Source organism: Chrysochloris asiatica, unplaced genomic scaffold, assembly GCF_000296735.1.
Source record: "Chrysochloris asiatica unplaced genomic scaffold, ChrAsi1.0 scaffold00057, whole genome shotgun sequence".
Taxonomy (NCBI): Eukaryota; Metazoa; Chordata; class Mammalia; order Afrosoricida; family Chrysochloridae; genus Chrysochloris; species Chrysochloris asiatica.
Genome location: NW_006408575.1, coordinates 15,510,446 through 15,524,038, shown reverse-complemented (window position 1 = coordinate 15,524,038; position 13,593 = coordinate 15,510,446). Strand labels below are relative to the sequence as shown.

Here is a 13,593-nt window from a genome sequence, read left to right as displayed (position 1 = left end):
CCTCATATGCATGTGAAAGCTGGACAGTGAATAAGGAAGACCGTAGAAGAATTGAAGCTTTTGAGTATGGTGTTGGAGGAGAATACTGAATGTGCCGTGGGCTGCCAAGAAAACAAACAGATCTGTGTTGGAAGAAGTGTAGCCATAGTGCTCCTTGGAGGCCAGGATGGCCAAACTTCATCTCTCATACTTTGGACATAATGTCAGGAGGGATGAGTTGGTGGAGAAGTATATCACGTTTGGTAAAGTTGAGGGTCAGAGAAAATTAGGAAGACCCCTAGCGAGATTGTTTGGCCAAGTGGCAGCATCAGTGGGCTCAAACGTAGCAACAACAGTGAGGTTGGCCCAGGATTGGACAGTGTTTCATTCTGCTGTGCATAATGTCTCTATGAGTCGGTACAGACTCAATTGCACCTAACAACAACAACAACTGTTTAAACATTGGCCGGAGTGATTTTTGGTAGAAGAGTAAGTAGGGTGAATTCATATTGTAAGCTTCCAATAGCCATACGTGTGCCATACTTGAGAGAGAGCTTGTCAATATCACCCTCAAAGTCGAAACAGTCTATAGAAGTACTACCAGTTGCAAAGGACTAAGGGAGGCATCATAGCAACCCACAATGAGATGAAGTTGTCAGTATCAAACAGCAACCAGTGAGAGAACTCCAAAATGACCCAGGAGACATAGCTAATGTCAACAGAAGCACTCTGGAACCAATGACAATACTTCTAATCAATATAGAATTTTCTACCTTTTTAGCTCTCTCTCTCTCTCATTGTTTTTTTTTTTTTTTCCCAATTGCTAAAATGAGACTGTTTCTGTAACTTGAAATGGTGAGATGATTTCACATCATCTGAAAGATACCAGAAACATCACAGGAAGTCCATAGACAGGGATAAGGTTGGGTGTATGGAGTGAGTTGTGGTGAGTTCTATTCTATTGGGAAGTACAGCCTTATTTCCTGATTTATGATATTAGTCTCATTTGCACAGTATACCTGTGCCACTAGTATATACAAAACCATGCCTAAACAAATACCATATTTTTTTGGTACTATTCTACTCAATAGAATCCTGATGTGGCACTGTAGGATAGGTACTGAACCACAAAGTCAGTTTGAACCACAAAGTCAGTGGTTCAAACCCATCAGCCACTCCTTGGAAATCCTACACATGATCACTATGAGTCAAAACAGACTCAACAGCGCTTAACAATAACAACATTCTACTCAAAGGAATACAACAATACTGAAGGAATCCTTAAATGAAAAGAAAAAAAAGAACCCAAAACAGAATGCAAAAAAAACCAGAACATAGGGAGCAGCTTCTTCAGTGATGAGCGAGGGACCACGGCTGGGTCACCAATGAGAAGCCTGCACCGTTGGCCAGTAGTGGAGATGAGTTTTCCTTTCAATCCTAAACCTTTCCTGAATAGACTAACAGGAAAGCCAGTGACAGTGAAACTTAAGTGGGGAATGAAATACAAAGACTACCTGGTATCTCTAGATGGCTGTATGAGCATGCAACTTGCAAATACAGAAGAATGCATAGACGTGGCATTGTCTGGGCATCTGGTTGAAGTTTTAATAAGATGGAACTTTAGGATCAGCTCTTGATTGAGAGCCGCAAGGTCAGCAGTTCAAACCTACCAGCTGTTCCTTGGAAACCCTATATATGATTGCTTTGAGTCGGAAACGACTCATCGGCACTTAACAATAACAATAATATCCTTTGCATCAGACGTATTAAAGAAGATGGAGAAATGAGAAAACAGCATCTTTTCTGGAGGATTTACATATACTTCTAGGCAATAAACATTTGTTTGTTTTTCAACTTGAAAAAGAAACAAAATAGAACATGCAAAGAATTGAGTTTGAAATGTTCTCTTAAAGTAGCTTTCAGTTCATTTAGCCCTGGCAGTTGTCTGGGTTTTCCTTCATCCCACTTCCCCCATCTTAAATTCATTAAATTAACGCTCAATGTCTAAAATTGCTTTTCCTGGCAATTCAGGGATATTGTGTGTTTCAACAAAGTTTTTTCTAGGCCCATAAAACATCTTTCTCTAAAAAGGAAATCACTGCTGGGATCAGGATGCTAAGATCTCTTTGAGACAAACCTCTTAGACTGGCCTTATCAGCTGCTCTGGGGGTGAATGTTTAAGGTGAAAGGATTTAGTTTACATATCAGACACCTAATTGAGATTTCCACAGTCATTGCTACACCTGAAGTTGCCTAGATGGATTCCTCCCTTGGGTGAAAATTTTCCTCTACAATGATCCTGCTGAAGAAGTTCAGGTTTTACCATTCACTGTGTTGCAATTCCTCTGTGCACAGCATTTAGCTACGGAAGCATTACACTATGCTCAGTGTTCTTAAGGGCATTTTTCTTTTCTTTTTATTTTCTAATTTTAGATATGGTTTTCTTCTATACCCAGATATCACAATTTCAAAGATCTCCCTTTAAAAGTCTTCAACTTTAAGTCTGCTTATGGCCATGTTTGAAAATAATGGCTACATTTGAATATGGTCTTTTTAGATGTTCAAAACTAAAATCCATTGTTGTTGAGTTAATTCTAACTCATGGCAAATCTGTAAGACAGAGTAGAAACCCATGGATTTCCAAGATTGAAATATCGTCAAACTGCTACATCTTTTTCCAACAGAGTGGTTCGTGGATTTGAACTGCCAACCTTTTGTTTAGCAGCTGAGTTCCTAACAACTGCTTTCCCCATTTTTTATGAATATTGCTACTTTTTCAAATATTATCATAGAATGCACTGCTTTATTGGTTAAATTGCAAACCTCAGAATAGCAAGAGCAAGTTGACAACAGAAAGGCTGGTCTCCAAACCTGTACCATCCTCCTATAGCTCGAGTTCAATGAACAGTCCTTCAGGAAACTCCTCCAAAGCTGTCAAGTTCTTGGCTATAATTGGTGACAAATCAGATGGGACCTAGACTAATCAACCATACATGGTGTTAGATATGAGGATGAGATCACAACTGACTGTCACCTTCAGCCAGGATGAGTCACCACAAGTCAAATGGATGGCCTCTTCCTCTAGTTTGTTGCTCCGTGGTCCTTGGAACTTAACCTTCAAACCCTGACAGACCTACTCCAATGACTATGCTGCCTCTCCTCTGCATCTTTCTGTTCTCCTCTGCTTTCTGCCTTCCATGTTTAACCTCCTTCTTCATCAAGTGTTTCACAGCTCCAATTTCTGTGCCCCTCACATAAGATTCTAGAATTAGAATGTTTGTGGTTCTGAGCTACTGTACATTGGCCCCCAATGTACAACAGAACAAAATGCTGTAATTGTAGAAGATGTGTAATTAATAGGGGGACATAGCTAATCTTTCATTTCAGGAACAAAGGATCCCAGGACCGTCAAGCAGGAAGAGCATGTCTGGAGCATGACATCCTACATAAAAACGTGGTAACTGCAGAGATGGTGGCAGAGGTGATGGCATGGAGAGAGAGAGCAGCTACAGATTCTAGGCCTGTGGACTGAGAAAGGCTGAGTGCCTGTGGGAAGGAGGCTGACTTGCAAAATGTGCCCTCTGGACATTTAAATGAATATGTATATTTTTCGTTTTGTAAGTATACCACAAATATTTTTATTCATTTGTGAAAAAATAAAATGTGAAAACAAAGCCATAGGGAGGACGCAAGGTAACTATTGTTGCAGGGAGGGGACTGTAATTGAGATGAAACAAAACCTGTGACTGATTGAAGATAACCTTCACCCAATTCACAATAAAAAGTTACAAGAGAAACAAACCAACAAATCCACAGCAACAGCCACTGCCCTGCTCAGTCCTTCGCCATCCCCATGACTGGTTGTGGCTCAGACTGTTGTGATCCATAGGTTTTTCACTGTCTGATTTTCAGAAGTAGATCACCAGACCTTTCTTCCTTGTCTATCTTGGTTTGGAAAGTCTGCTGACAAGCAAGCTGTGGCTGCACATAAGATGTATTGATTGAGAATCAAACCTAGGACTCCTGTCTTGAAGGCTAGAATTCTACTGAGGAATCACCAACTCAAAAGACTTCTAACAGGGTATTTCATAATTATAACATAATGAGTTGGGGGTCTGAAATTGCCAATGAAATAAGGATATATGCAGAGCTCTTCAGGAACTATTTGCAATTGTGGTGGGTTTGAGAGCATTTTCTTTGCTACTGAGGACTTGCTCTAAGTTTTGACTTGGAGAAGGGAAAAGGTGCCAAACAGTAGTCATATAGTGTTCTCTCTTTTGATCCAACGTGCAGATTGACGTCTCACTGGGAATCAGAGGTAGAAAAATAAGTTGATAAAACTAGCCTGCACACATCTCTAAATAAGAAATGTGCTTCTGTGTGGCCATAAGAATAAAAAGTGCAGGAGAATTTTGTTCTTTTGCGTAGATCCCTGATGTGCTCTGACCTCTCCAATATTACCAGCATTGGGAGAACCCATGGCCTGAACCACTGGCATTCTAAATGCAATATGGTGGGGAAGGGACAATTCCAAATGGATAAGAGCAAGGGTGGTAGCTCAGACAAGGAAGAATAAAGTCCACTGAAAAGATGTGCTATGGATTGAATTATGTTCTCCCAAAATATGTGTGCTAAATCCTAACCTCTATGCCTATGGTGGTGCTGTAGGATAAGCACTGGACTGCTAACCACACAGCTGGCCATTCAAATCTACCATCTGCTCCACAGAATACAGGTGAAGCTTTCTGCTCCCATAAACATGTACAGCCTCACACGCCCTAGACAGGGTCATTGTGAGTTGCAATAGACTAGGTGGAAATAGCGATGCCTGTGGTTATAATCCTATTTGGGAAAGAACTTCCTTGTTATGTTAATGAGTGTTGGGTATATCTTCAGTCAACTTCCTTTGAGATTAAAAAAAAGAAGAAAAAGAAAGAAATTAAACAAACAAACTGAATAGAAATGCAGACAGATTGACATTAAATCACATGGAGAGCTTCAAGGAACCAGAAAACAACCTGAAGAGATAAGAACCTGTTCTGAGAGCCCACAGAGAGAGAAAGGCTTCCTCCAGAGGCAACACTCTGAATTCAGACGTCTGGCTTCCTAAACAGCATGAATATTGTTTTTTGGTACAGCCATCACTGGAGGTATTTCTATTATAGCAGCGCTGGATAGTGAAGACAGGTGGTTGCTGCTGGAAATTGATTTATGAGATCCCTTTGTGGGTGGTTAAAAATAATGAATGGGCATATTATGAAAAGGGGCTAACTTACAGTAATTAAGGCTGGAGGGACTTGTGCCAACGTACTGTTTATAGTATAAGGAAATGGGGATTTTATTGCATAGTCAGAGGCTAGTGGAATCTGGCATGTTTTGCAAGTTAATGGTGCAGGAAAATAGTAGCCAACAGCTCTCATTTATTATTTATTACATTATGTCACTACACTAAAAATCATTCTTTCTATGCACTCACTCATTTATTCTTTACAACAACACAATATTATTGTTTCTAATGCATTGTACCTCTAACCATAAAGTTAGTGGTTCAAACCAATCACCACTCCTCAGGAATCCTATATAGGATCACTACGAGTTGAAACTGACTTTATGGCACTTAACAAAAACTATGGTCATCTTTTAGTAAATGAGAAAACATAGGGTTTCTGAGGCGTGGCTGATGTGCTTGCACCACTGTAAGTGGTTAGTGACCCAGTGCTTATCCTACAATGTCACACCAGGACCCCATTTGTTATTGCTGTTGTTAACTGCTGTTGAGTCGGTTTCGACACATAGTGACCCTGTATTGGGGTTCCATTGCATTAAATCTTTGCAGGAGCAAAAAGCCTCCTCTTTCTCCCATGAAGTAACTGGTAGGCTCAAACCACAGACCTTGTTGTTCACACTCCAGTGCTTATTGTATGGAGACACCACGCTCCATTGTTAGCAATCCCAAATCAGAGAGGGCATAATCTCTAAACCAGTTTCGGCTTCAACCAGCAACAACATGAAATCTATTTCCTTTCCAGCCCATCTGGCTGCCTCTTCCTGAGACCAGCTGGAGCTTCTCCTCCTTCACTAGAGAGCTGTCAGCAGGGCTGGGTGGCTGCTGCCCAGGCTCCTACCCTGCTGCTGGCAGATGCTCTGTCAGAGCGGAGACAAGCTGCCATGGAAGCGCTAAGGAGTCAGCTCCAACTGCCCATAGGAAAGTCCGACTGATGGATTCTGAAGAGATGCCTACAGCCAGGCCTCAGGATGAGAGCCAGGATGAATATGCAAAAGCACATAGTGTGGTCCCCTGGGTGTTGGGGGAGATTATTCCACAAACAAGCCTTGCTTACATCCGGCTGTATTATTTTGTCTCTAACACCACAGGAGTCCATATTGACTATTCCAACAGTCAATAAATAATTTCCTCACTTCAGCCCTTTTGACATTTTCAGCCTGATAAGTCTTTACTGTAAAGACTGCCCTATGCATTGTAGTGTTTAGAAGTATCCCCACTAACGTCCACTTGCAATTGTAACCTTCACAAATTTCTCCACGCACGGCCCAATGTTGTCCAGACTCAGTAGCAGGAGTTGGTGAGGTTGTTGCTGCTAAGTGCCACTGAGTCAGTTGGGACTCACAGTGACCCTGTATAGGGTTTGTGAGGAGTGGCTACTGAGTTTGAGCTGCCAATCATGAGGTAGCTGTCCTGTGCTTACCCTCCAGCATCCCACCAGGACTCGTGGAGTATGGAAACTTGAATGCCAGGCTCAATACAGTTCTCACAGACTAGATGATGTTGATATAGTCACTGTGCCACAGGATAGGTCTATATTTAAATTTATAAGAAAATATCAGACAAATTCTCTCAAGTGGTTGTAGGGTTTTAAATGTCTATTAATAATGTATGATAGGCCCAGTTCCTCCACATCCTCAACATGTGAGGTGGTCAGTCTTTTAATTTTAGCCAATCTAGGATAAGCACAGGCATGCAAGGTTGGTTTGAATGACAAGGCTGGAGCTCCAAACTTACCACCAGTTGCTCCTTGGAAACCCTATGCAGGACTGCTATGAGTTGGAACTGATACAATGGCACTTACCACAACAAATATATGTGGGAAATCCTGATATGGCATTGTAAGATCAGCAGCAGATCACAGGGTTGGTTTGAACTGCAAGGTCAGTGAATAAAACTTATCAGTCACTCCTCAGAAACCCTATACAGGGTTGCTATGTGATGGAACCAACTGAAAGGCACATTAACAACAAGAACAACAAGTATGTGGGCAGCCCTGGTGGCATAGTGGGTTATGCACTGGACTGCTAACCATAAGTCAGCAGTTTGAACCCACCAGCCATTCCACAGGAGAAAGATGAGGCTTTCTGCTCCCATAAGGATTTACAGCCTCAGAAACCCTGTACATAATCTCTATGACTTGGAGTCCACTCAACAGCACACAGTAGCAGTATTGTACTGGGGTTTTAAGATGATTTTGAAAAATTTGTTAATTTTTTTGCCCAAAACATGCTTAGCATTCTGATTATGATTACATTAAAACTCTGGATCAATTTACAGAGAAATGGCCTCATAGCTAGATTGAGTTTTATAGTTTATGAATATATTGTATCTCTCCATTTATTTCTGGCTCCTTTAATTTCTCACCTGGAGAAGAATCTCTCCCCTATTCCATGTAGTCCTGATGTGTCTGTGGCCCACAATAGACAAACACTTAAGGACAAGCACAATGGACAAACACCCACCATCTAGCAAATGCTAAGATGTCACCAATTAATGTCACCCAGTTTGAAAATTTACACTTTTACAAGTAGAATCACTTAGATTCAGTGTCCAAAACAGAGATTTTTAATGATCTCCTGAGGAATGATTTAACTTCTATATTTCTATAGACTTTAGTTGTTAAGAATCCTAGTGGTACACTGATTGAAGCACTTGGCTGTAAACCAAAAAGTTGGAGGTTCAAACTTATAAGCCACTCTACTGAAGAATGATGTGGCTGTCTGCTTTCATAAAGATTACAGCCTAGAAAACCCTATGGAATAATTCTACTCAGTCTAACAGGGTCACTATGAGTCAAGTCACCTTGATGGGAAGGATTTTCATGCCTTGGTTTGGTTGCAAAGCTTTCCTTTGATTTTATGAATTACACAGTAACTATCAATACCCATTTCTTTATGTAAAGTAAACCACTTCTTGAGATCAAAAAACTCTAACACACGAGTTACTACTATTATGGATGAAAATAATTTAAAACAAATTAACCCTTATGATTACTCTTTAGATACTCTATGTCAACTCATGTTCAAATGTCGACTTGTTACAAATTTGTAACTTAGAAAAAAAGGCTTTGAGAGAAAATTCAGAGCAAATGGAATAATAAAAAAAGAAGATCCTCTCAAATCATCAGCAGCGTCATGATTGTATAGCAATCATTCACAGTTAAGTAGAAACATAGCCTAAAGATGAGTTCTTCTGTTTTAATATTCTTCTTAGATAATATCCCAGAAGTGAACTAAGAAGCTAATGGAGAACATACAAGCATTTTCATAAATAATTTCTCTTTCCTCCAAGGTACTCAAGGAATAATGTATTTGAATTTAGAGAGAGTTTGTTTGCCTCCATTAAGAGCCTATTTCCTCATATAATCCAAATTCTTTTCCCAAGGGCCTCAGATTCTTAGCCAGTCTTGGAAGGTACTGTGTGTAATTTGTAGATAACTTCCTTGTAGAGGCTGATTACTTCAGGAAATGTGTCCCTCTCTAAGGCCAGCACATTTTCTGAATTTATTAGGCCAATATGAACTTAGGAGACCTAAGAACTAGCATCATATGAGAATTTAGCTTGACCTGGAACATGTCAGCACCTCTGGGAATGTATTTTTCAACACTGACAGCTCACACCCTCACAACATCTCTCTTTACAGAAAGTCCAGCCAAAGAAGTGATTACTAACAATAGCTAATGGAATCACTTTGTTCTTGCAGATGCCTCTAGTCCAGGTGCTGCTTGATGCAAAACTCATAAATGGACTGATTTCAATCAAGGCACCAGAATTAACTGTGAATAACCTCAGGGTTGTTGCAAACGTTAAATGATACAGATTTATAAGATGTTCTTCAAAAAGAAAGAGAACATGCAGCTGTAAAATACAAAATACATAACAGCTATTGCATGTGTTAAAACTCCTGTATTGTAAATTAAAAATATTAAAGAAATTAATTGCTTCACTTGAATAGATTTTCTGAAGAGCTAATATTCACAACTTTAGGTGAATGGTATTCTTTTATATGTAAATAAATTCATTGTTCAAATAGTTGCTGGTGCCATTGAGTTGCTTCCCACTCAAAGAGGCCCAGTATAGACTTTTGACACTGTCAATCTCTGCCAGGGCAGAAAGCCTCAACTTTTTCCTGTGGAGCAGTTGGTGACCTCAAATCACTAACTTTGTGGCTCACAGTCCAGTGCTTCTTATATACATTGTTGTTGTTATAGTCGTTCAGTGCCATCAAGCCTGTCCCGACTCATAGCAACCTTGTATTGGGTTTTCAAGGAGCAGCTGATGGATTTGAACTTCCTACCTTGTGGTTTGAAGTCTAGTGCTGATACTACAGCACAACACCACTGCTATATCACTATATAACCTTGGCTAGATCCTTAAATCCACCACTCATCTGTCATTTGTTATACTGTGCTGGCTTGTGAGTTGCTGTGATTCTGAAATCTATGCCACTGGTATTTTAAATACCAGCAGGATCACCCATGGTAGACAGGTTTCAGATGAGCTTCCAGACGAAGACAGATTAGGAAGAAAAGAGTGACGAACTAATTCCAAATATTTAGTCACTGAAAACCTTATGAATAGCAGAGACACTGTCAGATATAGTGCTGGAAAATGAGCCCCTCAGGTTGGAAGGCACTCACAATGTGACTGGGGAAGAGCTGCCTCCTCAACATAGAGTTGACCGTGATGATGCAAATGGAGTAAAGCCTGTGGGAGAAAAGCCCCCGTGACCTTCATTTGCTGATAGGGCACAACTCAAAATGAAGAGAAACAGCTATAAACAGCCATTGAAAATTAGAACATGGAATGTATGAAATATGAATCTGAGAAAATTGGAAGTTGTCAAAAATGAAATGGAATTCATAAACATCGATATATTAGGCATTAGTGAGCTGAAATGGACTGGTATTGGCCATTTAGAATCTGAAGACAACATGTTTTACCATGCTGGGAATGACAAATTCAAGAGGAATGGTGTTGCACTCATTGTCAAAAAGAACATATCCAGATCAGTCATGAGGTACAATGCTGTCTGTGATAGTATAATAAGAATATCATACAGAAAGAAAGCAAAAAGCCATTGAGAAGACAAGAAAGAAGGAAAAGGTCAAAATGGATGTCAGAAGAGACACTGAACCTGGCTCTCCAGTGTAGAGATGCTAAATAGAAAAAATGAGGAGGTCCAAGATCTGAACAGAAAATTTCAAAGATCAGCTTGAGAAGATAAAGCCAAATATTACAACAAAATGTGCAAAGATCTGGAATCAGAAAACCAAAAAGGAAGAACATGCTCAGTATTTCTCAAGCTGTGGGAACTGAAGAAAAAATTTAAGCCTCGACTTTCATTATTGAAAGATTCTCTGGGCAAATTATTGAAGGATGCAGAAAGCATCAAGAAAAGATGGAAGTCATACACAGAGTCACTATACCAAAAGGAAATGGTTAATGTTCAACTGTTTCAAGAGGAAGCATATGATCAAGAGCCAATGATACTGAAAGAAGAAGTCCAAAGTGCATTGAAGGAATTGGCAAAGAACAAGGCACCAGGAATTGATGGAATACAACTTGAAATCTTTCAAGAAAGTGAGGCGGCACTGGAGGAACTCACTCATCTTTGCCAAGAAATTTGGAAGACAACTATCTGGATGACTGATTGGAAGAGATTCATATTTGTGCCCATTCCAAAGAGATGTGACCCAACGGAATGCGGAAATCATTGGACAGTATCTTTGATATCCCATGCGAGTAAAGTTTTGCTAAAGGTAATACAAAAACAGCTACAATCATGCATTGACAGAGAACTTCCAGAGGTTCAAGCTAGATTCAGAAGAGGCAGTGAAACAGAAAATTTCAAAGGGTAGCTATAAAAGACAAAGTCAAATATTATAATGAAATATGCAAAGATATGGAGTTAGAAAGCTAAAAGTGAAAAACATGATCAGCATTTCTCAAGCTGAAGGAGCTTAAAAAAATTAAATATGGAAATCCAATATTGAAATACTCCAGGTAAACAAAAACATTAAATGATTTAGAAAGCATTAAAAGAAGGTGGAAGGAATACACCAAGTCACTGTACCAAAAAGAAATCATCAATATTTAACTATTTCAAGAAGTAATATATGATCAAGAACTAAGGGTACTGAAGGAAGAAGTCCAAGTTGCACTGAAGGCATTGGTGAAAAACAAGTTTCCAGCAATCGATGGAATACAAATTGAAATCTTTCAACACTGATAAAGCACTGAAGGCACTTAATCATCTATGCCAAGAGATTTGGAAGGCTACTACCTGACTAACTGACTGGAAAAGATACATATTTGTGTCCATTCCAAAGAAAAGAAACCCAACAGAATGCAGAAATCATCCAACAACATCACTAATATCCTATACAAGTAAAATTTTGCTAAAGATAAATAAGAAACAATTGTAGTACTACATGTGCAGGGAACTGCCAGAAATTCAGACTGGATTCAGAAGAGGATGTGAAACTAGGGATGCCATTGCTGACATCAGGTAGATCTTGACTGAAAGCAGAGAATACCAGAAAGATGTTTACTTGTGCTTTGTTGACTGTGCAAAAGCTTCTGATTGTGTGAATCATGACAAACCATGGATAAACTTGTGAAGAATGGGTATTACAGAACACTGAATTGTGCTCATGAGGTACCTGTACACAGACCAAGATGCAGTTATTGAAACAGAACAAGGGGACACCGGTGTGTGCCAGGGTTGTATCCTTTCACTATATTTATTCAATCTGTATGCTGAGCAAATAATCTGAGCTGCTGGAATATATCAAAAAGAATATGGCATCAGGATTGGAGGAAAACGTATTAACTACTTGCCATATGCTGATACATTTAACCTTGCTGGAAGCGAAGAAAACTTAAAATTCTTAATGGTGAAGTGTAACGACAGCTTCAGTACTTCAATGTACAGAAAATGAAAATCCTCACAAGTGGATAAATAACATCCTGATAAATCAAGAAAAGATAGGCTTTGTCAAAGACTTCAATTTGCTTGAACACACAATGAATGCTTATGGAAGCAACAGTCAAGATATCAAATATGCTGCAAAGACCTCTTTAAACTATTCTAGGGCAAAGACATGAGTATGAAGACTAAGGTGTGCCTGACCCACGCAATGGTATCTTCAATCATCGCATATGCATATGAAAGTTGAACAATGATTAAGAAAGACCACAGAAGAACTGATGCATGTGAATTATGATGATGGAGAATACTGAAAGTACCATGGTCGGCCAGAAGAACAAACAAATCTGTGTTGAAGAAGCACAACCAGAATATTCCTTCGTAGTCAGGATTGTGAGACTTCATCGCTAATACTTTGAAAAGAAAATCATGCTTGATAAAGTAGATGGTCAGCAAAAAGAGAAAGACACCCAACCAGATTGATGGATACAGTTGCAGCATCAATGAGCACAAATGTAACAACAATTGCTAGGATGGTGCAGGACCCCACAATGTTTTGCTCTTTCATGCATATGGTTGGTATGAGTCATAACTAACTTGACTGGATGGCACCTAGCAATATCATTTCATATTAGTCATTAACATAGAAACTTTCACATGTGTAATTTCAATTGCCATATACAAGGTATAAAACATATTCCACATCCCACAATATAGTTAAGAGAAATGAGATTTAGATTAAAATAACCAAAAACACAGAGTATCTGGATAGTACAAACAGTTAACGTATTCTTCTGGTAGCTGAAAGGAGTCTTGGGAAAAAAGTGTGGTCATCTTCTGAAAAATCAATTATTCTCATACACACATGGGATTGAATGGGTCAGAAGTAACTCTATGGCAATTGATGGTGATGGGGCTTAATACCACACAGTAAGCAGGTAGCAGCAGATGCTGGGTATGAGTCTAAATTTACTCCTCCATCTACTTTTTCTCCCTTCCTTTTACTTGTAATGTTATACTGTAAAGTGCTGTCAATAGAGACTGATGGAGACCCTATGTATAACAAATTCACACACTGCCTAGTTCTGTGCCATTTTCACAATTATTATGATTGAAATCAACATTGATCCCACTGAGTCAATCCATTTCACTGAAGATCTTCCTCTTTTTTTTTGTACTGACCCTCTACTTTACCAAGTATGACTTCTTTTTGCAGGGGTTGATGCCTCCTGAAAACATGTACACAGTACATAGACATAGTCTTATCAAATCCATAAAGATTTGTTCCTTGGTACTTTCATATTCTTAGTCAACACCAAAAGTCAAATGCATCAATTCTTCTCTAGTCTTCCTTATTCAGGTACATGAGGAAGTTGAAAATGCCATGGCTTGGGTT

The 13,593-nt window shown here is 39.4% G+C and overlaps 2 protein-coding genes across 2 annotated transcripts in view; one reads left to right on the top strand and one right to left on the bottom strand.

Annotated features, from left to right (window-relative positions):
• SGCD (sarcoglycan, delta (35kDa dystrophin-associated glycoprotein)) overlaps window positions 1-13,593 on the bottom strand; it is a 720,725-nt gene that overhangs the window by 474,608 nt on the left and 232,524 nt on the right. The window lies entirely within an intron of this gene.
• Window positions 1,398-1,807, top strand: LOC102827408 (small nuclear ribonucleoprotein F-like). The gene is made up of 2 exons (XM_006863938.1): window positions 1,398-1,594; window positions 1,720-1,807. The coding sequence occupies exons 1-2, from the start codon at window positions 1,398-1,400 to the stop codon at window positions 1,805-1,807; spliced, it is 285 nt and encodes a 94-aa protein (XP_006864000.1).

Coding starts and splice junctions, on each gene's coding strand:
- LOC102827408 (XM_006863938.1), top strand. CDS start 1,398: ATGAGTTTTCCTTTCAATCCTAAACCTTTCCTGAATAGACTAACAGGA. Junction 1,595..1,719: donor GTTGAAGTTTTAATAAGATG/GAACTTTAGGAT, acceptor ACTTAACAATAA/CAATAATATCCTTTGCATCA.